The 25,704-nt window shown below is 55.8% G+C and overlaps 4 protein-coding genes across 4 annotated transcripts; 1 reads left to right on the top strand and 3 right to left on the bottom strand.

Moving 5' to 3' along the window:
- Positions 1-1,219: 1,219 nt before the first annotated feature.
- Positions 1,220-8,271, bottom strand: VOLCADRAFT_88155 (uncharacterized protein; the record flags this gene model as incomplete). Its single annotated transcript, XM_002947797.1, has 10 exons — positions 1,220-1,273; positions 1,451-1,526; positions 1,716-1,751; positions 2,156-2,212; positions 2,691-2,723; positions 3,085-3,255; positions 4,345-4,459; positions 4,570-5,130; positions 7,164-7,273; positions 8,129-8,271. The coding sequence occupies 10 exons, from the start codon at positions 8,269-8,271 to the stop codon at positions 1,220-1,222; spliced, it is 1,356 nt and encodes a 451-aa protein (XP_002947843.1).
- A 973-nt stretch (positions 8,272-9,244) lies between these two features.
- Positions 9,245-9,709, bottom strand: hstH2B-8 (histone H2B; the record flags this gene model as incomplete). The annotated part of the gene is made up of 1 exon (XM_002947796.1): positions 9,245-9,709. One exon carries the CDS (start codon positions 9,707-9,709, stop codon positions 9,245-9,247), a length of 465 nt encoding a protein of 154 aa, XP_002947842.1.
- Positions 9,710-9,995: 286 nt separating this feature from the next.
- Positions 9,996-10,391, top strand: hstH2A-8 (histone H2A; the record flags this gene model as incomplete). The annotated part of the gene is made up of 1 exon (XM_002947947.1): positions 9,996-10,391. The coding sequence occupies one exon, from the start codon at positions 9,996-9,998 to the stop codon at positions 10,389-10,391; it is 396 nt and encodes a 131-aa protein (XP_002947993.1).
- Positions 10,392-15,023: 4,632 nt separating this feature from the next.
- On the bottom strand, positions 15,024-25,523 carry VOLCADRAFT_116564 (uncharacterized protein; the record flags this gene model as incomplete). Its single annotated transcript, XM_002947795.1, has 14 exons — positions 15,024-15,136; positions 15,182-15,374; positions 16,131-16,333; positions 16,564-16,708; positions 17,195-17,445; positions 17,633-17,780; positions 21,736-21,807; positions 22,266-22,397; positions 23,012-23,055; positions 23,547-23,647; positions 24,039-24,124; positions 24,590-24,695; positions 25,051-25,217; positions 25,317-25,523. Coding segments are annotated over 14 exons (1,968 nt in total), but the record flags the coding sequence as incomplete, so codon positions are not given.
- Between the last annotated feature and the right edge of the window lie 181 nt (positions 25,524-25,704).

The raw sequence follows: 25,704 nt of genomic DNA, 5'->3' as shown, positions 1-25,704 counted from the left end.
CATTAGCCCTCTCGCCTTTTTTTATTCCTTTTGATTTTTTTATTTTGAATTCAAATTTTTTGGACGATTACTGGATTAATGCACAGTCAGCATAGACTTGTCCGTGAGGCATGCAGACATGCCGGACGGGTATGTGGAGTAGGCATGCAGACATGTCACTGCTCCGCAACGGACAGGGAGACGATTATTATTCAGTGTTTCAGGGCTCCTCGGGCCCTTACCCCATGTAACATACGAGTGGCAATTTCTGAGCATCCCAGAGCACACCGTCAAGGGTGTGGGCACACAATAGTTGATCGCTTGGCCCCCGCCACCCCCAGTAATACGTTTAGATGGCTCTACCTTCGAGCACGATTGGAATCCACCAGATTCTAGATCCCACCGGACAGAACCGCCTGGAACCGCACTGCCACAAGCTGGTTTCAGACTGTCCATGTTATCGCCACACTGAGAAGAGCTAAAAAACATCGTTACATATTCGTTTTATAGTTTTCGCAGCTTTCCGCAGTTTCCGCAGCCTTTCCGCAAAGGGCCTCCCGATTACTGACAGTTTTCTACGTGAAGCGTTGAAAACTAAGGTTTTCTGCGAATACGGAGTGTCTTTGCCGTATGGCGTACGAGCCAGTGTGGCTCTTGTGTCGCGGCACGCGACAGTGTTTGCTAATTCGGGTTGTTCGTAGCTACGTTTGGGTGCTGCCGTGAAGCGGTTGGTCTGTAGGCCTTGGTGTTCCGCTTCGTGGTAGTGTGCCCTCACCCGGCCCTACCCTTTCACGAAGACGTTCTTTCCTTGCGTGCAGGTACTTGTTTGTAACGTAGTCTTCGCATGAAAACGAAAAGTTTCCGCAGACCTGGTCAAGCTTCGGCTCTTTCCCTGGGCCCAGTGGAAACGCCTCGGACACTAAGTCCGCATTAGTGGCACACTAGTTATCAGGGCCTCAGACCTGCTGATAACTTTCAAACTGAACATTAACTTCCGAGCGGGAAAATTCATAGTCAGCCATTTTCCTTCCTCAAGGCCCTACGTTGACTTTTCTATTTTCCTTTATCCATTGTCGCAAATAGCCCGTTGACCAGTGGAATTCCGAGCAGGACCGGTCGAATTGCCCACATTCCAGCAATCAGCCGACCAAACTGTAAGGCGTATGTTTTTTGGAATTATTGGCCTTTAATGATAGGTGGCAATGGATGTTGGAATGTGACCAACACTCATGTTATGTATTTATCCGATATCAGCGAAAAGTGACACCAGTGATAGGACCTGTCCGGCGCTTTGCTATGTGTAGCAATGGAGGCAGGAGAGGGGCTGCATGCTTGGGATTTCCACTACGGGAATCAGCGCAGGGATCCGGTACCTTCCTTAATCCGCACAGGGAATACGCTCTAAGCCTGCCAGCAGCTGCCTACTACGCAGCTGCCCCGTCAGGTCCTGAGAGATTGGGGCTGCACGGACCTGTCCTATGGCATAAAACGGGGGGTAAACCCCTTGCATGTTACATGGAAGCGAACCAGCAGGGATACGCGCACTGCTGGGGGGCAATAATTAAGGCCCCGGGTGCGGCCACATCATCAGTGCAACGCCTGCTGTGGCGCTTTCTGTGCGGTACTCTTAACAGATAGCTTATTAAGGTCACACTGCGGACAAATGCAATACCTTTTCTGTCTGTACATTGCTTGTTGTTGTTGTTGATGGGGGTGTTACACTGTGGGCGGCTCACCCGAGAACGGATGAGAAAGGATTAGCACCCGGGGCCCTGACCGGGCCGAAACACAGCACAGGGAAAGGCGTGCGGCTCCACGTTTGTCTGTTCTTCTGTGCGCACCTCACTCCCTCACTCACGCCAGCCGGGGGCGCTCTCCCAGCCCCTGGCTAGGCAACACAGCGGTGCAGAAGACTGCAAACTGAACTAAGCGAGAGCCACGGGAGAGGCGCCACACCACCTCCAGGAACCCTAAACAGGCTACCTGCCCCCACTACGCCTGGCTAGCCTAATCACGCTCTCTCTCCCCTCTAGGACACCAAATCAAGAACAAACAGAAAACGCCACCGGGGCAGGGGCTCTATGCAGGGGGCTCCACTACACACTAAAAAAACCGTGGCAAGGGAAGACCTACCCACGCCAGACGCGTTAAGTCTTCACCTCGGCCAACCGCCTACCTTTTGTATGTGTACATGCATGTATACATGTCTGCTGGTCTGTGCACATCTGCACATCTGCATGTATGTATGATGTGTGGAACAGGGGGGTATATCTTCACCCGTGGCAGCTACCCTGCGAAACCCTGCCTTCCCCGATATTTCGGGGCACCCTCGACTAGTCACCCAGCTAACTTCTCAGTGGATCGCTCAGGTTCCGCACCCACCACCGGCATCCAACGGACTCTGCCGGAATGACGGCGACCCAACTCCATTCCTGGTCGGATTGCAAGTCAATTTTATCCCAGGTCACCTCCGTCTATCGACTAGGGGCAATATACCTTCCACCATCGGAAGGATTTTCGACCCAGTCAAGTCTCAATTCTAGGATCTCTCGGGGGCAATGGTAACACCAGGCAATGGTACTCAGGGAGATGCCCAAGGGAGCTGAACCCTTTTTACTGCATGTCTACATGTCCGCATGTCTGCATGTCTGCATGTCTGCATGTCTGTCTGTCTGTATGTATATAATAAGCAATGCCTGCACCCAACGTACCTGGGATTGGAATTGGGTTTGGAGGCGGCGGGCCTGGAGGCGGCAGCAGACCGGTGCGGATAGTTAGGGTTAGCGCGTCCGTGAAATTGGTTGGTGGTATGGCGAAGTCTTGCTGTCAGTTTCTGCATTCTGCATTATCACTGTTCTGCCGAACCAGTTATTTGCCATGTGCATGTTGGCTCGTTATTGACATGCGGCAGACCAGTAGCAGGCTGATCACAGCCGACCCACATGGATTGTCTCCTGCTGTACAAGTTCACCAAAAGCAATCAAGTGTTCCTAGACTCAGCCATTCATCACTGTTTTGCTGGGTAGCAGCAGTTTTGTATGGTAATACAGATCAATTCATACATCCCTCTACCTCGCTGTAAGCCAATCCCTCAACGTTTTGTACCTGGTGGGGGGCCCAGGCTTGGAGACGGAGGCAGTGAAGGTGGTGGTGAAGGTGGCGGTGAAGGGGGTGGCGAGGGGGGTGGTGAAGGCGGTGGTGACGGTGGTGGCGAAGTTGGGGGTGGGGACGGTGGTGGCGATGGCCTTGCTGACGGAGGTTGTGGAGGTGGAGGCCCTGCACACAGGAGGTGGCAGGTGGCAGGTGGCAGGTGGCAGGTTGGCGACGGAATACACAGGCACGGTTTAGCAGTGTAGTGACTCTGCCTGAAGTGAGCAGAAGTGCTCACAGTTCCTGAGCGAGAGCTCCTGCTCGAACGGGCGCGGGCTCGAGTGGAGCCAGGCAGATGGCAGTACATGTTAGAAAGTATTTCGTACGCAGAGGTTCCGCCATGGAGGTGCAAGTGGGCCCGTCCCTACCACCCAAGCATCGTCATCAGCCCTAACAGAGCAGCCCGTATAAGTTCCCCCGACCAACTGAGAGCCAGGCCAGGATATTCCAGCGGCTTATTAGCCAGAATTATATGCCTGCTGTCTGCAACCATGCAAGCGCAGGGCTTTAATTTGGGAGCTGGTACACAGCCTTGCATATGTATCGTCACGGCGTGGGGCATGATGTGCACCCAAAACCTGATGAGAACATTGCCTCACGTCCAGGTGCCACCAGTCACTGGTGACCACTGGTGTTACCAGGACGGGGTTGTGTGGCTTACAGGGCACCAATGGGCGTTTCCACAGCGGAGGGCGCCTTAAAATAACGTAAGAAAAATAAACTCCAGGACCATTAGCCCTGCTGGCGTATTTTGTTAAGGAGACCAGCGACGGAGACGCCAGTGTGTTGGTCTCGCAGCTAATGCCTGGGGCCCCTATCCGTGTGACCACTCTCCCAGAACCGTTGCCATGTGGCTGGGGCTGAACCATCCGTGTCCCAACACCGCTTAGAAACAATTAACTTTATTGTACAAATGCTATTACGTCCTGCTCAAGTTTTGCTCTCTATATAGAAGATACATCTGAACAGAATTTGTATGGTACGGTGGCCGAGTGGTCTAAGGCGTAGGATTTAGGCTCCTATCCGAAAGGGCGCAGGTTCGAACCCTGCCTGTATCATACCTCCTTTCTTATTGACAGGGCACGTATCTATGCCTTCGGAATCTTCGGTAATGAGTCCTGTCAGGGTTTGCAAATTCTTTGAATGATGGGGGTTACAAGTGCCCCTTGTCGACGGATGGTGGTGACCTGTGATAAAGTTATCTTGCGAGCTGACCGAGAACGGAGCTGATCAGCCGCCGTCGATCTGGCAGATGCCGGTGGTGGCTGCGGAACCTGAGCGATCCACTGAGAAGTTGGATAGAGTGACTGGATGAGGATGCCCCGAAATACTGGGGAAGGCAGGGTCTGCCGGGCAGTGGCCGCAGGGTGAAGATATGACCTCCCAGTCCCACACATCATAATAGCCGTGAGCTATGACAAGTTTGAACGCAGGACTCACTGACTGGTGCAGGCCATCCAAAACGCGAAGCATAGCCCTGCGCAAGATCCAGCAGCTCGGACGAAGACAGCGACCGGTTGTAGATCAGCAACACCGCCACATTGCCCACCAGGTACTTGTTGTTGTCCCGGTAATCAGCCCCCACCACGAGGTTATCCCTGTCCAGTCTGCAGGGCTTGCTGGTTAAGGAGGTCAGGGAGAGGCTGCCACTTGAGCTGTAGCGGGCATGGTAAGCGGAGGTTGCACCCGGCCGCCGGGAGAACACGTCCATGGTCCACTGACCAGCGGGAGGCGAAGAAATATCCTCCTGGATGCCGAATAGTTCGCCGAGATCTCCGAACACGAACAAACTGCTTTGAACCCAATACGTCTCCCAGAAATATTCTCCGGGGATCCGGCTCATGGTCAAGTAGGTCTGTGGTGTCTTCGTCGAGTTCAGGCGACCGATCCACACGGCTGTGAAGGCCGAGTCGGGGGCGGTGCTCCAGGCTCCAAGGAGGCCAAGGTTGCGGCCGTAGCGGGAGCCGCTGAAGTACACGGAGGCGCTGGTGCCGGCGGCAGCTGGAACCAGGCGGCAGCCCGTTCCGGCGAAGGTCAGGCGGTTCGAGTCAGCAAGCCGAGTCAGCGAGCAGCAGCATCGCAAACGAACGATAAGTAGTAAGAACCATGTAGCAGCATGCCGACCGGTAGAATACAAGCAAGGCGAATAGCGTACGAACTAGGCATACATAATATCCGCCTGCCGACCCCTCGGGTGTTTGGGGGGTGTTGAATTGGGAGGTGGCCCCCCATCTTGTGGACGGTGTAGGACGTGATTATATCAACTTGCGAGCTGACCAGGAACTAAGTTGAGGCGCCGTTGATCCGCTAGATTTTGTTGGATGCTGGTGATGAGTTGCTGAACCCAACGAATACATTCTGAAGTCGGATGGGGTGAATGGATTAGGGTGCCCCTCTCGCAGGGGAGAGCAGGGAACTGCCTCGGGAAAGGGGGCCGCTGGTGAAGCTTAACCACCCTGTAACAACATAATATACGGACAAATCCTAGGACGGATGTTCGGACGCCAAGAACAAGGAAAGAGCATGCAGGAGACAAATTCATGCGTATGTATGTACGTATGTAGCTGAACTATAACACTCACACATTCGTGCGTAGATGTCGTGTACTTCGGGCATAATCAGTGAACAGGCACTTGTGGCATCTGTGTGTGTGTGTGTGTTACATGGTTGGGGGTGCGTGACCCCATACCTGTAAGACTACCCATACGAGCCGAAGGCCCAAGGGCAATACTACAACGCCTAAAAGCCACGGAGAAAAGGAAAAACACCGCACATCAGCCCAGACTAGCGTCCAAAGGGGGTAATTGAGTTTCGGTGAGCCCACATACGTTCCAACATCCTCGCCAGACGTGCGGGTTCCCATTGCATGGCCTCCAACATACTCTGTTGATGATCGAATCCCTCTTCAGCACGAATATCATTATAGGCTGGGCATTCCAATAACACGTGTTTTTCATCCTCAATTCGGCTATTAGGACCACAACAGTGGCAAAACCGCTGCCCCCTGGGGACATGGTACTTGCCCCTTCGTGCTCTGTTCGCCTCCAAAGCCCAGCAACATAAACGAAACTGCATTAGCTTACGATGTGCTAAACGAGGAATGAAAACCTTAGCATGTGTTGGCCACATGACGGCTGCGGCTCCCGAAAAGGGCAGCCCCATCCAGTGCTTATACTTCGCCATTTGCACTCCCGGTTGCTTCCCATCTGATGGGTACTCCTCTGGCAAGACAGTCAGACGCGTATGGTCCCAGCCGCTCATCAAACGCTCTCTTAGTGCCGTTATTATCGCTCCTTCTGGTAGAGGTCTACTCAACAACCAGTCAACACGCTCCTTTACCCCCACGACTTCTTGCGGTATTCCGCTCCAAATGTTGCACTCCAAGAAGGAAAACAGTCGTAACATTGAGATTCCCCAANCCTCCCATTCCGGGTTGGTCAGGGCATCGGTTATCTCCTGCCGTAAAACTGCATGAGCAATGGATCCCACTTGCTTTTGAAGGCGGTTCCAGAAACGGAGAATCTGCTTCACCATGTAATCTTGTAAGGGGAGTTCAGCCAGCTCCGCGTACAACAGCCTGTGGGATGGCCGTGCCGTCCCCACTACCTGCCTCATGAATAAAATCTGCAGCTGGACTGCACTATCCTTCAAACAGGCTTCGAACATGCCCTCCGCAAGGTTGGCTTTATCCCGCCGCCTTCCCACCCTGTCCACGACCTCTGCCAGCGCAAAAGGGCCCCACGCCTGGCAGCCATACAACAGAATTGCTCGGACTTGGGTTGCAAAACACCGCATTCGCACATCGGGGGCAAACAGCTTCATTTTGTCCAGCTTTGCGCTTAAGGAAAACATAGCGGACCGACCTGTATCACACAACTGCTGACGGCACGCACTAAAAGGCCGTTCTGGCCCATATACCAAGCCCAGATAGCGAGCGCTATCTTTGGCAGGAACTACCTGGCCTGATAGCCGTAACTTGTGGCATCTAGCTGCTGGTGCTGGTGCTGCTTCTTGCCAGGTAGGCACTCTCGTACCTTGTGCCGAGGTTTGAGCGGTGAGAAGTGCATTTGAGATAAACAGCAGCAGACAATTGAGCTTCCACATCAATTTTGGTTGTTTTGCGTGGTACGTCTTTTGGAACCAGCTGGCGACAGGAAGAGGAAGTGAGCGAGGGCCCAATAGTAGTACGTAGCAAGGGAAGGCGGGAGGCGGGAGGCAGGGCAGAGCAGGTACACTCATATCGGTCAATTCATCAGTAAGTTGCCATGCCCCGTTGCCACTTGCAGCAAGCACATAAAAAAGCCGCATGTCGCGAGCGGTGCAAAGGCCGGTTTGAGGAAAACCAAGCCCGCAAGTGACAGCATTATTGAATTCCTATACATTATTTTTCCTTATAATAATTTTCTTTTTAATCATTACTTAAATATTAGCCAATGGAACGAGGATACATGGGTACAGTTTTGCGAGGATCCTCATTCTTGACGTCCGTCTGAAGATTTACATTCTCGTGTACTGCGTATCCAACCAATGGCAGCTAGCAAGCACCCCATGACCAACAGCTGCAAATACATAAGGTGATGTGCGCACTTCAGGTTCGCAAACATCGTCATTGCTCGATTACAACGGGCGGCAGCGGCAATCGTCTCTTTCTCCGCTGTACATACGGAAGTTTCAAGTCTGTCGAGAAACAAACAGACGACATTGAATTCGCAAGGCGTGCCACGCGCTCCCGAAGAACTACAACTACCTTACTAGCTCCGTCTTCCATCCCCTAGCTAGTGTGTGAACCGGCCAAGAGGTCGGAGTGATCGAGGTTCTGTTACCTGCCGGTCTCGTAATCGTGCAGGGAATCCTCGAAGGCACAATCGAAGCATATGCATGAATAGACCCAGCAGTGTGATGACCACATAAGACTCCGAATATGCATGGCGAGAAGATAGGACAGCTGTCCAGAACGTCTGTTGCAGGCGATGTCGGCTGCGGAGGATTTCGCGCCCACCGCCGCCGAATCTTGCTTGTGTGGCTTCCCACCAGTAACGGTTTGTCAGAGCGAGTTCTCTGAACCGTTACTTTCTGTAATATCCGTCTAATAATAAGCTGTGCGGCGGTGTAAACGGGAGGCAGTTGCCTCAGCAGCAACATTTCGACTAGTCAGAAGACACGGCGACATATACGTATATAAGGGAGTCGGCCGAAAAGCAACAAAAGCAAGGCTACTATGCATGCATGGTGGGACTCCTTTGGCCTCATAGAAGATCACTTCCGATCAAAGCACTGTATAAATAGCTAATATTAGCTTCATAGTGCCTGATCGGAGGTGATCTTCCCGCCGCCCTGAGCTTCATGGAGCCGCCGCAGACGGGTCGTCGACATAGTTCTGCGGGACGCGACCCGTTCAAGATTGACAGTCATGCGTCCTCATTAATTATTCTCCATGGAGGTGGGAGCAGCAATTAGTCCGGACCAACTGCGTGAATGTCGGCAATATCGGTGCGGTTGCGAAACTAAAGCGGTTGGCTGGGGACGGAGGCTGCAAATAATAGATATTTTCAAGTTCGTTTGCGTCTTACGGCGTCAGCCCATTGAAAGTGGACTGCAGGGCGATTGCGCGGCCTATGTGGGGGTGTTCCCTCCTCCTATCTCCCTGACCATGTCGATATTGATTAACCCAGCAGGGTTGTAGAATGTGTGTGAAACCTCGGTTTCACATAGACCTTTGCATGAAGCTTAACGATACTGTCGAAATTCCAACCATCGCACGCGAACCAAACAAAAAGGAAACGTTTTTATCTCTCGAATGAGAAGTTGGCTAAATGCGTAGGGCAGCATGCTGGCAGAGGAACATTTCTCACATTATGCCTGGCATACAATTATCTGTACTGTACCCCGCCCGTATAGATTCCACAGCACCTAGCAGACCGCGGGCATCTAACTCCGTATTTCACCCCCTCTCACGCCCCCTCAAAACGCCGAACAATTTCGCGCCTGCTGTGTACAGGTAGCATACGTAGATAAGGCCAATAGCGAGGAATAAAACCCATCAGCTGGTGGTGTTGATAAACACCGTGTTTTGGAAAGAGTGAGTCGCGACTGTCCCGGGCGTCCCCAGGCCCATTTACGCAGAAGTGAACTTGGTAACGGCCTTGGTGCCCTCCGACACCGCGTGCTTGGCCAGCTCGCCAGGAAGCACCAGGCGCACGGCCGTCTGAATTTCGCGAGAAGTGACGGTGGGCTTCTTGTTGTAGCGGCTCAGGCGGGAGGCCTCCGTGGCGACCTTCTCGAAAATATCGTTGATGAAGCTGTTCATAATGCTCATAGCCTTGGAGCTGATGCCGGTATCTGGGTGAACCTGCTTCAGCACCTTGTAAATATACAGCTTGTAGGTTTCGCTCTTGGAAACCTTGGTCTTCTTCTTAGCCTTCTTGTCGCCCTCCTCGCCACCGGCAGCCGGCTCCTTCGCGGCTTTCTTGGCCGGCGCCTTCTTCTCTTTCTTCACCTTGGTCTCCTTGGGCTTGGCCTCAGCCTTGGGCTCGGCATCAGCCGGCTGAGATGCGGTCTTCTCGTCCTTTTTGGGGGCCATTGTGGTGAAGTATTATTGTTCGGAGCGGAAAGTAGGTTGTATGGGCTAGTAGGTTAATTATGCTAAAAATTATATCAGGGTAACAGTGGCCTAGGGGTAAATACAACGTAAAGACTGCGGTTTGGCTCGGTGACACTTGCTCGGCCTAACAGCTTCAACGGCTTCGTACCTTCGGCAGTTGCCCCGCTGAGACAAAGGTCAATCACATAAAAAAATGTGTGGCGCGATGGTTACAGTTAAGTAGTTTCACATATAATTCCTATAATTTGTAAATCGGTTGTATATCATGGCTGGTCGTGGTAAGGGCAAGACTGCTGGCAAGAAGGCCGTCAGCCGGAGCGCGAAGGCGGGCCTGCAATTTCCAGTTGGCCGCATTGCGCGCTACCTGAAGAAGGGCAAATATGCGGAGCGCATTGGTGCTGGCGCTCCTGTGTACCTGGCCGCTGTGCTGGAGTACCTAACTGCTGAGGTGCTGGAGCTGGCCGGCAACGCTGCTCGTGACAACAAAAAGAACCGCATCGTCCCTCGTCACATTCAGCTGGCAATTCGGAACGACGAGGAGCTGGGCAAGCTGCTGGGTGACGTAACAATTGCGTCCGGCGGTGTCCTGCCTAACATCCATGCGGTTCTTCTGCCCAAGAAGTCTAAGGGCAAGGCTGAGGATGGCTCGGCTGCCGTTTAGTCATCCAGAAGACACAAGTTCTGTCGTAATGCCCGGTGTTTTTCAACACCACCAATGACATAGGATCTTCCCGTTCGCTTTTATTCAAAATTTGAGATCCGCGCGAAGTGCCCCACTCCATATGTGTGTGTGTGTTACAACGGGGCTGTCAGTATGATTGCAAGGACAACTTTCTCGCAGCCTCTTCGCATTGGCTATTGCACTTAGTTTTTCCGACGACTGACATCTGAGACTCCTATTACAGATTGCTCAAAACAGGAGCAACAAAAGGTTTCACAGTATTTGGCAGCAGCACACCGCAACTTCGTCAAACAAGGAAGTAACCAGAATCCAACCTCGAAAGCAAGGATAAGCACCGGCTTGTGTGGGATAGTACTAACATCTGTGCATGTGCAACCACCTTGAGATGTAGCCCCGAACGACAATTTCCCCAACTCTGAAAACCAACTTCCTTGCATCGCAACTGTCTATGATGTCGCCCCGGTCATATATATTGCCCTTCTTTCATTGCACAGCACCTGTCTGCCGCACACTCACATCCTAGGGCGCCAGAACTTCTCCTGATCTGGGCCTTTTCCCTACTGCCCGGTAGGACCTCTCAAATCATCTCAGCGCAGTGGGACACAAACCACTTGACGCGGGGAATCCTATGCAAGGAAATCAGAAATGGCATCAAAAACCAGGGAGGTCCTCCCCTTCTCAAACACCACCAACAGCAGGCCCAGACGGCTCAGCGGCTACCCCACCACGGAGCACCCCTCCTTCTGCGCCCGCTTCCTCCACCATTGCCTTTAAAGCTCCGAAGACACCCTGGACACCGCCGCCGCCCGCCGCCGGCGCCGCCTCCATTGCTCCCGCCTTCTCCCCCTCCTCCTCGCCCCCACCCGGTGGAGGGGCCCCAACAGTCGTCGTTGGCTCCAGCCCAAAGCTTTCCAGGTGCATGCCGCCTAGTTGCTCCGAAACCGCCTCCGGACCCGCCTTAGCCGGCACCTCCGGTAGCCGAGTGGGGGGAGTGCGCGCCGTCATGGCCGCAATGGTGGACTCCGGCGGGGCGGCGGCGGCAGCGGCGCCCTCGGCCGCCAGGCCGAAGCTCGTCAGGTCCTTGCCGACGAGCTCCTCGTACATCCTGGGTGCGGTGTTGCCGCCGCCGCTGCTGCCGCCGCCGGTTGCAAGCTCAGCGGTTGGCGGTGATGGACCGCCGTACTCCCTTGAGAAGTCGGCCATGCCGCCGCCACGACTGCCGGCGTCACTGCGGCGTGGCGGTGTTGACGGCGTCTCCGCTTCTTCGACAGTTTCCATCTCGATTGCCGCTACGGCGGCGTCGGTGGCGGCCTCTTGAGCGGCGGCGGCGGCGGCGATGGCCGCGGCGGCGGCTTCCATGGATGCAGTGGCGGCGTCCATGGACGCTGCCGACACGTCCATTGCCGTGTCGGCTGCGACCATGGCAACTGCGGCGCGCTCGGCCGCGTGAGATGCGGTCGTGGAGGTCGACGCCGCCGCCGCCGGCATCTCCCCGGAATATCTCCTAGCTCCGGAACCTGCCACCGTACCAGCTGTTGTGTGAGCGCGAAAGAACTACCTAAAAAAAGAGCGCCGGAGTACAATCCCCTACACTACTCTGTGAGCTTGCGCGCCAACGTAACCCCACAAATGAGCGCATTGTGACATCAGATGTCCTTTCCTCTAGCATGCATATTTCCATGATTTTTGTTTTTTTGGCCTGTTAAGTATGGACGAGCAGGGCAGTCGCGTACGGCTCACCCCCAACCCCCCTCCCCCGCCCCCACCCCCCACCCCCCACCGGTATAGGTCTCAGTGGGCAGCGGTACGGGCGGCGCCAGGTCACCCGGCAGCCCCTCGCCGCCCCGAGGCGGGACAGCGGCCGCAGCAGCACCTAGTCGTGCAGGTGCAGCGGCAGCCTCCCCTGTCAACGGCGGCGCCGCGTAGTGGCCTGCATGTATGTATGTACGTATGCAGTTAGCGGTGCCGTCAGGTCAGGCCGCAATGTCCCGGTGGGGAAGGTAGGGGCGGCGGTACCGGGGGGTTGTGGGGAAAACCCTGCCCCGGGCAGCCGCGTCCAGTCCACGGGGGGGATACCTGGAGGGTACCTGGTATGGCCTAGGAGGCGGGCTGCAGCCCATACTCCGGGAGTGATTGTAAAACAGGTGAGTGATTGTAGTGGCGGCGTCAGCGGCGGCGGCCATCCTCAAGGGCGCCCCCCGCGACAGGATGTTGGACCCCTTGGTACGATACAGCTATCAGATGCCGTACACCAATATGTCCATACGTGGGTGCGGCTTTTGGCCTCCACAAAGCGGGTTAGGTTTCAAGCGCGTCCGCGTGTTTGCTCGTATGCTCGTACAGCACAGCAACTTCCCCACCGGTGGAGCGCGCCGGGGGCGGGGGCGGGGGCGTTACCCGCCACAGCGCGAAGAAGGGATGTCGTTCCCCTCTCCAGTGCCGTACGAAAGCTTCATTGCGACCTACCCTCCCTTCTCACCTCCCTCCCTCCCCCCCAAACACCCCTCCGCCACGTGAACCCCACCCGCCGTACCCCGCGTCAAAGGCTCCGCGACGACGGCGGCGGCGACGCCAGTACCTCCACCGCCGCCGGCACCCACCGCCGCCGGCTGCTCGTCCCGCCGCGGGCCCGTCATCGCCTCCGCCGTAACCCCCCCAACGCCCGTATCCGTCGGAGGCGTCAACGCACCGCCAGGTGCCCCAACGCCGCCACCTCCCGCCCCTCCCGCCGCCACCTCCTCCCTCTGCTCCCTAGCGGCGGCGGCGGCGGACGGTGAGGAGGCGGGTGGTACTGTCCTACCGCCGCTGCCTCCTACGCCGCTGGTTGCTCCTACCGAGGGCGATGTGGGGCGCCCGCGGCGTTGCTGCTGGTGCTGTCGCTCCTCCTGTTCCTGCGGCGGGCCGAGTAGCGTGTCCTTCAGGAACTGCAAAGGGCCACCCCCGGGCAGCCGTCGCCTGCCTGCTTGCCGGAGGGGGGACGGGGGGAACGAGGAGGGGGGAATACGGGCTGCAGATAAAACAAAGAAAACCACCTGCCGATGCGTGCGGTGCAGGGCGGGGAGAGGGGCAGTAGAAATGACCTGCAAGCGAGTCAAATCACATTGGCGCAGTCAACCAAACGCGACCGAATAAATAGGTCCTGGCCATCCCGCTGACGATCCTCTTCCCTAGCGAGTCACGAAGAGGAAAATACCAACAGACAAAGCAAGCGGAGGATTAAGTGCATGTACGGATTTTCTGGCTGCTGCCCTGGCTGTATGATGTGTATCGTGCCGGGGTGGGGAAACAGACAGACAGACAGACATGCCGTGTCAACCACAGATAATAACTTTGCTTCGAGGAGATGATGGGTTTCCAAAGGCGATAGTGCAATACTGCGGGGTATCCAGCACATGTACTTCAGCTTGCCGTACAACAACTGTACGGCGTGTACTATCTACCTGCCAGTATGTATTCGGGCGCCGCCTCCGGCTTCATGAGGAAGCCCCCCGTCATCCCGGCCCGCTCCTTGACGTCCCTCATCTGCTCCTCGGCGTGCTCGGCTAGGGTCTGCGGCGTGGCAGTGGTGAAGGGGAAAGCGAGGAGGGGGGGGTCGGGGTCCGGGGGAAAGACGAACCACACACGATTGAAGCTGCTGCCAGGGGGGGCCCAGGGTCGGGGGGAAAAGACGAACCACGGGGTTCGGGGGGGGGGCCGCTGGAGATTGTGATGGCGCTGAGGGGGAGGTTGTTAGTGATCTAACGACATGCAAACGGTCAACGGCGAAGAGCTGGAGCTCCAAGAAGAGAGGACACAACAGCGACGACATGTTTTTACACACATGCACAAGGCACACAGACGCACAGACAGACAGACAAATCGCACGCACGCGGCGGCAGATCTCGCAGCCTTTCCCTACCTTGTGGCGCTCCGAGTACATGGCACGCTGTACGAGCACCTGCCATGCATTTTGTACGGCAGCCCGGCGGTCAGGCCGTGTTGCCAACTTGTACAGTCGGGCGGCGGCGGGGCCGCCGGTGGCGGAGGACTGCAGCAGGCGCTGTGTATGCATGTATGTGTGTGTGTGTGTGTTGGCAGGTTTTGCGGGGGGCAGAGGGGCAAAGATTCAAACCTGGCGTTTCTTCTTCATTTTTTCGTGAAATGTAATATTTTCAAAACTACGTTTCTTCTGAACCTCTTGCTAATACACGTCTGCCAACAATACTTGTTGCAACTGAAGAGTAAAATCGCGTCCACGTCGCGTTCACGGACATCACAGCAATCATCAATCACGCGTCCATGCCCGTCTGCTCGGATGAATTCGCTAGTGAAAAACAGGTCGTACTGAACAGCTAGACGCCGTACAATCCCGTCCCGACACCATTGCCGCCTTAATTTTGCGTTAGTACTAGTCCCCACAGAAGCTTCCTCCCTCCTTTCCCCCCTCCTTTTCCACCAGACCACCACCATCACCCACAAAAACACCGCCACCTAGGTACAACAAAAAGTACGACAAAGAAGATATCACAACGCGCAGCCCTCCCGCCCTTTCGCCAACACATCGTCGCGCCGTACATAAATCCGTATGCAGTACATGCAACTAGTATACAGGACTCCCTCCCCCACTCCTACCTCCTCCATTCGTTCGTACTGCTTCAGCTCCCTTGGTGCCGAAAGTGCGGAGTCCTGCGCCGCCGCCATGCCCGCCGCCGCCGCCGCCTGTACGGCAGCATCCGTAGCCACACCTGCCGTACCAGGCGGTACGACCATCACCACGTCGGTAGCACCACCGGCGCCGACACCGCCGGGCGCTTCCGGCCCCAGCATCACCAGTTGCGGCGGCGGCACATCCAGGCCGCTTGCCGCGATGGCAGCGGCGGTGGCGGCTTCCACGGCCGCCTCCGTCATGGCGGCGGCGGCGGCGGGGCTCGCGGGGTGAGCGGCGATCGCCGCGGCAGCGGCGCGAATCGTCTCCGGCCGCTCCTGCATAGGGCCACCACACCATCCGGGACAGCACCGGGTCCAGTCGCATCGCAACCACATGAGAGAGCACCACCATGAGGCTGCACGTGCGGCGGCAGGCGGCTCTCTCCCTCTCCCCCTTTTTTCAGGCCCCTCGAGGGATCTCATGTTCAACAAGTCGATCGGTGGCGTCGACAACACTTCACTTCACTGCACTGCACAGCAGCTGCCTTCAGTTGAAGACCTAGGCGATCACCTGGGCGATAACCAGTGGTTGCAAGAGCTCACCGCCCCCCCGACTGGACTTAAAAGGAATCAATGACTACCAATACCAACAACAACAACAACAACAACAGGCAGGCGGCTGGCAGAGGTTAAGGCCTAACTTCTGCTCCCGGTCGACCCGGGTTCAAATCCGCCTGCTGACCTCTCGGGTGTTTGAGAGGTGGTGAAATGGGAGGTGGCCCCCCATCTTGTGGACGGTGTAGGACGTGATAAAATCAACTTGCGAGATGACCAGGAACTAAGTTGAGGCGCCGTTGATCCGCTAGATTTTGTTGGATGCTGGTGGTGAGTTGCCAAACTCAAAGAGTACACTCTGAAGTCGGATGGGGTGAATGGCTTAGGGTGCCCCTCTAGCAGGGGAGAGCAGGGAATTGCCTCGGGAAGGAGGCCACTGGTGAAGCTTAACCACCCTGTAACAACATCAACAACAACAACACGTCCACCGCCGGGCATTCCCGTGGGTTATCTGTCGTACCGCTCCCTCCCACCCACCGTACCCTCCTGCCGTACCAGCAGATCCCGGGGGAAGACGAGCAGCAGCCCCTCGGGCGGCAACAGAGCCCCCTTCAGGGCAGCGGAGTTAACCTCTTGAAGCTCCGAAACCACAGCCGCTTTGAGCCGGGCAGCTTCGTCCACCAGCCATTGCAGGTGCCGGCCCAGAGCCTCGTACGCATCGCGGAATTCCGACATAACGGCTGCGCGTGTGTTGTGTGTGAATGTGAATGTGAATGTGAATGTACGAGAGGCCGCGTACAACAATCAACATCAATAAATATGTACATTAAGACTTGCACTTAGGCCTATTGACTCCAGGCAGGGCCTCCACGCCGCCCGGGATGCCCTTCCCTGGGCTGACTCCCCCCCCCCCACACACACACACATACACAAAGAAAAAGCCCTTTTCCCCCGCCATCGTCGTACTCACGTTCATTCTCCGCCTCCAGCTGGATGAGGTGAAGGTGGGCGGGGTCGCCCAGCTCATCCGCTCCCGGGGCCCGAGCGGCGCTGTGCAGTACACGGCGGGCGGCGTCGTACCGAATACGAAGGTGCTCCAAACGAGACAGCCTCTCCTGCGATCCCCCGCCACACACACAACACAACACGCAATATACCACCCAACCCAGCCAAAGCATTTCAGAATAAAAGATGGTACGAAGTCATATCAAAGGAGAAAGGAGATGGGGATGTGAGGCAGAAAATCAGCACTGCCTCACCCGTCCCCAGCGTTATGTTCACCGGGCCTCTTCCATTTTAAAAGTTCCTTCCAGACTTGACCTTTATATCACGACTAGTGCATTGTTTCAGTGCCCCAAGAACCTACAGCTAATCCTTTCAGTAGATACAGCCCTTCGCCTTTTTCCGTCCTTCCTTCCGTCCTTCCTCCTTTCCTTCCTCAGCGCCATGCAGGGCCATGCGGACCTGAGCTTGAGCGCGCCGCCCCGAGTCCGCCCGACACGTCTGCCCCTCTCACCTCCCTCCCCAACCACCCCCCTCTGAAATACACCCCCCTCCCCTCTTCCTAACCCCCCACCCCCACCCCCCAAACACACACGCACCTTGGCTGCATCCAGGGCCGCCAGCCACAGCGCCATGGGGTCCGCCAGCCCCAGCCGCACCATGTCACCCACCACCAGTGGGGTGCCGGCGGCCAGCCGGCGGAGCATGGAGGGCTGGTTGAGCCGCTCGAACTCGGGCGGCAGCTCGGGTGGCGAGGCGGTGAGGGTGGTGGGGTCGGAGGGGTCCCACTGGGTGAAGTGGCGGGGCCGGGGGCCCTCCGTCAGGAAGCGACCCGCGGCCCGGAGGAGTTCTGGGTGAGTGGGGGAAGAGGTGAGAGCAACTGTTGCTGCAGTTGCTGATGATGCTGTGCGGGTGTGAGTGGTTGCGAGGTCCCGGGGCGCCTAAGTCAAGGATCAGGGCGCGGGTGCTTGTGTGTGTGCGTGTGTGCGCGTGTGCATATGTGTGTGCGTGTGTATAGTCACGGGTGGTTTACTTACCGTCCGTGGTGGCAGACCATTTAGCCAGAGAACGTTCCAGAGTGTGTAGATGGTTGCCGTACACGCTGGCCTCTTGTAAGGCACGGTGCTCCGCTTCCAGGGAGGTGGGTCGGAAGTCCCGGTCCCCCAGGCCTAGGGCCTGACGAGTCTGCCGAACCAAGAAGCAGCGTAAAAAGGGATCGCGACCGTAATCGCCGGATGCAACGGGCAAGCACAAGAATGATATTCGGAATTATTATTTTCATCCGATTTCAATCTGTATAATAATAGGTTTGCATAATTTAACAGTCCATCCTGAATAAGCCACATTCCATGTCGGTTCCTTAATGACAAAGGTATCTCGCAAAAAGAGAAACCCTTACTAGGTTTGGACTGTCCTTTGGAGCATCAAATAAATACATTTGCAATTTTGTCCAAGGCAAAATGTGTACGTAAAAAAGGTGTACGTAAAGCATTGCCAGCGCCACGGCTATTAAAACAACATAATTGGAGTCAGCGACCCGTGGGCCAGTCGCCTCCATCAGTAACACCGAGAGAAAAACGGGTTCCCGCCATACCGGCGCTGAACTAGGTTGCTCATGAAAGGCTCGCTACAGTCCAAATTGCTGGACGTGCGACACGGAGCGACGGGAAGAATTCAAGCGAGATTATGATGACTGCTGATGAAAATTTCGTTACTTTTGCGGCTCGGAAGCAGTCGGAACCGAGCGCTTCTAGTTAGCAGGAGCGCCTCTTTGACGAATACAGAAAATAGATTTTTTTGGGGGGGGGGCCCTGTCCTTCCCTTGAAAAAGACCTGAAGGATTTCCCCGCAGCACGCCAATAGCTGGAATCGCACTTTTGATGCGCCGAAGCATCAGCACCCGTGTTCAAAGCGACGAGTCCTTGTTATAACATGAGAACGCCACAGCTACGTGCGCGCACGCGCGCCCCGCAGAAAGCGTGACCAAGATGCAGAGAAAGGGACTCCGGAAGCAATAAGCAAAGCGACTCCTCCTTCTGGCGCCCCCAAAGGTCATTATCGGGACCGCAGCATAACCACAGCCATGAACAGTACTCACCTTTTCGGCTAAATACTGCATGACGATGACGTCGCAGTCGGTCCAGAGCTAGAAGAGGCTGGTTGCTAGGGTGCTCAACAGAACGAAATGAAGATCAAGAGAGTTGACATGGATTTGGTTTTGAAGGTTTCAGAGATGTGGATCATGCAATTCTGTATGTGTTCGATTCGCTCGGGACGTCTCTCGCTTGGTCGTGGTGCTGACGTCAACGCCCCTGTAGGCGCCGTACAAAGTTGGCCTTTTGGCACCAACCCTCTAAATTAGTCTGCGCCGTCTACCTTGTGCAACAAATAAACTGTGCTTGTCGCCGCTCGGTGCCAAAAAATCGTCGCACGGATTTACGAAAGATATAATTTGCTATCCTGGACTTCGATCGATCCTGCATGGGCCTGAGCCTACCGTTAGCTCGCGTTGCCGCTCAGCACAAACAAAATCCTCAGCAGACTCCAAACTCCTCAGCAGGCCAGCACTTAAGTCTTATGCATAAGGCGTGGCCAAAAGAGAAGCATGCCAAAAGAGAAGCATAACAGCATATCTTCCCCTCCAAGGTTGTGACAAAGAGTCTTCTGCAGCTTTTAGCCGTCGCCTCATCAAAACTCTTGTCCTCCCGCTGCTATTCAGAACACAGGAGAATCTGGAGAAGGATGGATAGAGGGGAGGAGGAAGGACACAAGGCAAATTGGTTGCGCAAATAAGCCATCGGCTAGGGAGGTTGACAATGGTAAGCCAAAAGTCGCAGCAAGCCAATAACTTCCTTCCTCCCAAACCGGCATCAAAAACAAAAATGCGTGAGGCGGGAAGACATGTTTTACCGACTTATGACGCACTTCTTCCTCCCCTCCCCAAAAGCACATATCAAAAACCGACTGGGAGCGCTAATCAATTCGCACACCTCGGGACAACCTGGGGCAAGATAGGCGCTGCACCAGGAAAGAACAAAACGTCGTCTCACCCGTCTCCCGCCTCTGGCAGGGGATTTGGGTTTTTCAGTCCCCCGAACAGCATTCCTGACATCCTTGTCTTGGCAGGACTGCGTCGCTACGATACACAAAACAAACACAAAATGAACGTCGTCGTGCTCACAACGGATGTAGTGCGGAAGTCCTATGGCGCACCGAAGCATTGTCGTGCGCTATAGCTACGTTCTTCCTCATAATAACAAGGCAAGTCCCATTGCGGAGGTGCTCAATCTGGTTCGCGTGCCAACATACATGATACAAACATACATGTGCGAGGTAGGATGGTGCTTATAGGCGATCTGGCAGCCCTTGAGCCCTCGGCTCGTATTGGGCGGGTTGCAGGTACACGGGATACGCAACCCCACGACCACGTGACACACACAAACATACATGCCTACAGAAGTGTAATAACTGGTGTTCAAGGCGGCTGCTTTGTTTGCTAACATACACGATACAAACATACATGCATACAAACATACAAGCACAGGTGCATGGCTGTCCTTAACCATGAGTATTAATTAAACCAATCCTCGAGCTGTCGTAGGAAAAAACGCCGTGCAACGCGATAGGTCGCCAATCTTCCTACCTTCAACAACAAGCAAGTACTTCTACGATCCTTAATTCACAAGAACCTGCCGTCTCTGCTGCTCAAACGTCGTTCGCTAAGAGGAACCAGTGTCTCCCTCCACGCCGCCTAAACGGCCTTATATACATCCTCCACGCCATACTTCCTAACGGCGAAGCAGTTTCCCATGTAAAACTAAACACTAAAACAGCGCTCTCATCTCCCCCACGATTACCTAGATCATCACGTTGCGTCCTGCAGGCCGTGTTACACCCCCAGTAGTTGTTCACAGGATCTCCACGCAACCAATCTTTCTCGCGGGGGGAAACATATCACAGGCAAATCAGCCGTGATCATCCCCGCAGCAGCTTGACTTGCTGCAGCTTCTGAGACACCAAAAGAACAGAGGGAAGCGGGAGCCGGTATTGCGGCCGTAAAACCTTTGCCGCCTCCCCTCACACTTCAGGAAACAGCTCTTCCGCGTGATCTCTTGGTGAGACATGCGCAATGGTGTACGTACCGCCTAAACCGCGCGCTCATGGAGTGAGTGTCCACCGAACCCAAGTTGCAACCGCAAAGAAGCCCCGCCTGCAGTATTTAAGATGCGCACTTAGCACGATGCGCACACACACATACAGACGGCGGTCGTTCCCGTTGGACTACGGTTAAGTGCCCCTGGCTAGCGTCAGGCCCGGGTCAATGTGTAGCAGAAGCATACAGACACACACACATACAGACGCACGAATAATCACATATACAATATGCATATACATACATGCATTGCCTTATTTTAGCTTGCCTGACATGTGTTGGAGTGCGTGAAAAAAGGGGGGGCCTGGCTTCCAGTCTCCAGAGTTTTGTCGGCATCTCCCCAATTACATCTCTCTGATGAGACTGAATTCCCCCCTTTTGTCCTTCTGTTGTGTGGTGGTGGTGCTGCTGCTGCGGCCGCTGCTCTTTTTTGTCGCCTCGTTGACTATTGCTCAGGGCACGCATTCAAGCATCCCATCAAGACGCACACGGAAATACACACCACCGTCACCATACACGCGTAGATCCATGAACTGAACGCCACATCGCCCCACACCACCTCATCCGCACGCAATGCCCCCCTGCACCACATCCACACTCACGACCCGAGATTCGGCTCTTCGCACTCCTCCCACCCTTCGCCCAGCCCCCCGTGTGCCTTTAACGGCTCTTAAATCGCTTTACTCGCGTTGGAGAACTTGGCCGATTATAACTTAACCCCTAACCGACGGCCCTTAACTATCATTGCGCGCTCATTGAACACCCTCGCAGCCCCCGCTTGGCAGCTCCATATCGCCGGGTGGGACCCATTGGGGTTGCAGCCTTCGTCGGTCAGGATCATTGCCGCCACCTCCGCCATTACGCCTTGCCGTTGCCCGGCACTGTGTGTTTTACAGCCGTGCCGCGCCGTGTGTTTTACGTGTCCGGCCCCATCCCCGGTGGTGGCGCCGTGTGCTTATCCAGCCACTCCAGTATCTGCTGCTTCACCAGCTCATGCCCCGGCTCCTTCATCAGGATGTGCCACATGTTGGGCGGATTTATCAACGTCTTGTCGGAGCTCTGGGGGGCGCGGTGCGGAAATGGGGTTACGACGAAGAAGCACAGACGATTGACGAAAAGAAAAAACCTTCCGAAAACAACGGGGATGGGAGGCAGGTAAAAATCTAAGAACCATATGATGTACAGGTACATGTACATCGATTTAGGTCGTACCATGAAGGCAAGGAAAGGAAAAGGCCAGGTTAAGCCATGTCACGTCACGTCATCATCATGCCATCCATGCCACCAGCCATCCCTCCTGCTATCCTCCCCCCTGCTGCCACACCTCCGCGGCCCCCGACATGGGCACACCCCGCGCCACTCACTCGCATAGTGTTCTCTGCAGCGACCCCAACGGGGGCCCCCCCGGTGCCACCGGCAGTTGGCGCTCTGTCGGCGCGATGTCAGTAGTAGCTATTTCGGCCCATATCGCATACATGCATGCATGCAGGTACTTCCCTCTTCCCCACGCCACCTACCTCCGCCTCCTCCCACAGCCGCTTGGTGCCCTCGGGATCGGTTTGTGTGTCTCCTTCTGAGTGGAAGAGCAGCAGCGGCAGCTTCAGCTTGGACTGGTTTGCCACAAGCCGCTCAGCGGCCTTCAGGTACTCCTGAAGGTGCAAGAAGAGGAGCAGGAGGAGCAGGAGGAGGTCGTCCGCCGGGGGAAGAGAACTTGGGGTGGAGAGAAAAGACGGGCGAACGCGGACATGCAACACAGGTACTAAACGTGCGGATTGGTGGTTTAATCCCCGCCCCATCCCCACCCCAACTGCTGCGGGTTGGGGTGGGGATGGGGTGGGTTGGGGGTGAATGGGCAAGACGCAACCCGCTGGCATGAGTTCTCCATCAGCTACTGCTGCCGCCCCCACTCGCCCATGAAATACCGGCCGCCTGACACCGCTACGGTTGGAACAGGGACGAGCCAGCCCCTCTGCAACACGCTCTCTCCTGCTACAACCTCCGTGGTTGTACACTACAACCATTGGCTATGTCATGTCACAGGTACCGTCCAACAGCGCCACAGCGCCCATGTTCTGTCCCGGGAGGTCCGCATGGGCTTTCCCCAGTGGGGCCCCCAGTCAGTCGGCGTGCAGCGGGCCATGCCCTAGCCTGCGCCTCCTTCCTTTCCCCTTTTTTCTTCCCCCAAGACCACCCCCAGTCGGGCCCCCTCCAAAACCCTTGGGGACCCCCTGTCCCACCACACTCCCAGTCGGCCCGACCTCACCTGCGCATTCCGCACTCGCGTCTTTTCATGATAGCAGTTGGAATCTGCAAGTTCGATGAGACCATCACCACCAAAAACCCACATGACAACAAACAAAACAAAAAACGAACGTATCGCAACGGTAAGTATCACCCAGGCAATGAAAGGTAAGGGAAAGGGAAACGCGGTGATGGACTGCTGTCGTACACCCAGATCCTCTGCGGGCACCCGGATGGGAGTTATATGATGTTGATATTGGTAGTGATGGTGGTGACGGTGGTGATGATGATGTAAAAGCTCAACAAAGAGCAACAACAGCTGTTGAGTCCTAAGCGGTGTGGAGGAGAGTGGTGCTGAAGTGTAGCTCGCTTCAGATCCTGGACCCCTACCCTACCCGCTCCGAGCACGCGCTCAGTCAGCGGGCAGGTTACACAACTCCCAGCCCGCCAGGGTATAGGTCGCATCACCGCAGCCATCACCGCAGCAATCAGGGCCCCCCCTCTCACCCCTTGCGACAGAACATGAAACACACACACGCACACACAGACCTACTTACCCATGTCGTACGCCTCCTGCAGGTCGGGAAACACGGTGTTGCGATGGGTGGTGAGGAGCGGCATCTGGGGGATGAGCAAGCTCAGCAAGCTCCCCAGGGGCCTGTGGGGTACCGCGGGTGGGGGAGCGAGTGGGGGTTGCATGCATACCGCAAACCAACCAGGGGAACACGATGTGCGACCGACGCGAGGTCCAGAGCATCAACTTGGGGAAGATGGACGGCTGGAGGAAGGGGAGGAATTGGGACAGGTGAGGGTGTGGGTGGCTGGGGCGGCGAAGGAGGCTTGTGCGGCTTAAGCTAGCCGCACGCAGGGCCGCCTCACTGCTCCTCCTCCTCTTCTTCTTCCTCCTCCTCGGGGTTGCATGTTACGGCTGGTTGGCCCGGAGGACCTGGGAGGGACTGGGGGAGTGCAGGCGCTTCCCTCACCGGCAGCAGCTCCCTTGCATGGCCCCCTCCCCCTCCCCACCCCCTCCCCACCCCCTCCCCACCCACCTCAGATAGGGGTTTAGGCCCCTCCTGGCGACCTTCTCCAGGGAGACCATGGGCGCCAGGCAGATGACGCCGGAGAACAGATTCGGCTGCGTGGGTGTGTGGGTGTGTGGATGGATGGATGTGTGCGTGTGGTGAGGTAGCAGCTGCAGGTAGAGCTGCAGCAACTAAAAGGCAGCTTAAGGGCGGCACTCGAGGGGAGGTTGGGTAAGAGATGCAATCAGGAGGGCGAACGAGCGAGGGTCGACGTGGCGCTGACTGTCGCACACCGTCACGGCCTCGATTGACCGATGTGACCCACATCGACATATATACAAAATCATCATCACCGCGACAACAGTAACAGCAACAACAACACCCCAACACCCAAAAAACGATATACCCAGTCCCAACCGTGCTCAGTTAAAAGTCGTCCCGAAGCAGAGCTCCTGGTGCCGTCCTCTCTTGAAATCATGGACCGTTGTTTGTTGTCATTTGGGTCGTGTGCTTGTGTACTGTCTCCCTTCTGGGGATCTGAGCCCTACCCGTATGCCGTACCACCTTGTGGAGCTCACCTCCTTGAGTGCAGCCGTTAGCGCCACGGCGCCGCCCTTGGACATGCCGCACACGAACTTGGGAAGTCCGTCGTGGAAGCTGCTGATACCTAACAAGGTGCAGGACCTGGAGGAGGGAAGCATGGGGGGCGTTGCACGGCCACGTCAGTACCTAGCGGTCGCGCCGCTGTGATGCATGCGCGTATGTGCACACACACACACACACACACACACACACACACACACACAGAGAGAGAGAGAGAGAGAGAGAGAGAGAGAGAGTAGTGTGTAGTGTGCGGCCTCTGCCTCTGTCCTGGGGCTGGCGTGGCAACGGCAGCTATTGACACGGCAGAACCGGCTACCGAGTACTCAATAAGGACGCGAGCCATGCACGAAAACTGCTAGGCCACAAGGTACAGCACTGTAAAAGGTACGGTGGTTTACTACGGCGGGTATACGGAGGATTTGACAAGGAAGCTCACCTAGCTACATCCAGTAGGTCCGTGACATAGTCATTGAAGGAGTCGCAGTAGCACCGCAATCCACTGGACCGTCCAGCGCCTCGGTTGTCATTACCACAGACGGCATAACCTGCTGCATTCAGCTGCTGCACAAATGATCCCTGGTATATGCAAGGCTTTCCAATGCCCTGCGCAAGTTGATTTGTCGAGTTGGTGTTGTTTCCCCGGGCCCTTGGCCGAGCATCCAGTTACGGAACGCGGGAATTCCACCCCTGTGACTTGCTTACTTGAGGGCGTAGCCAGTCAAACTGGAGATAACAACCGTGGCCATGGGCCAAGACCAGGATGCCCTTGGGCTCCTTGTCGGGTGCAACTGGCCAGAAGTACTGGCAAATACTTATTCCCAACTTGTTCTCGTAAATCCTTGTTGAGCCATAAGGACCCAAATATTCCTCCTTTGGCTGGGAGTGCAGGTCTAGTTCTATGGGCGTCATTTGCACGTCGAAGGATGAAAAGGTTGCGAAGGGTGAAAAATGGCGCGGACTACTTTCCAGAACCTAAACTCCCGCAACAAAGCCACGTGAAAACACGAGCACACAATGTGTTTCACTGTTGCATAAAAACAGAAACGAACTTGTCTATCCGTAACCATCATGACAGTTGATTTTTCTTACA

This window comes from Volvox carteri, assembly GCF_000143455.1.
Source record: "Volvox carteri f. nagariensis unplaced genomic scaffold VOLCAscaffold_8, whole genome shotgun sequence".
NCBI classification, from domain to species: Eukaryota; Viridiplantae; Chlorophyta; class Chlorophyceae; order Chlamydomonadales; family Volvocaceae; genus Volvox; species Volvox carteri.
The sequence above is the reverse complement of the archived record's forward strand: the minus strand, read 5'-3'. Positions and strand labels throughout refer to the sequence as shown.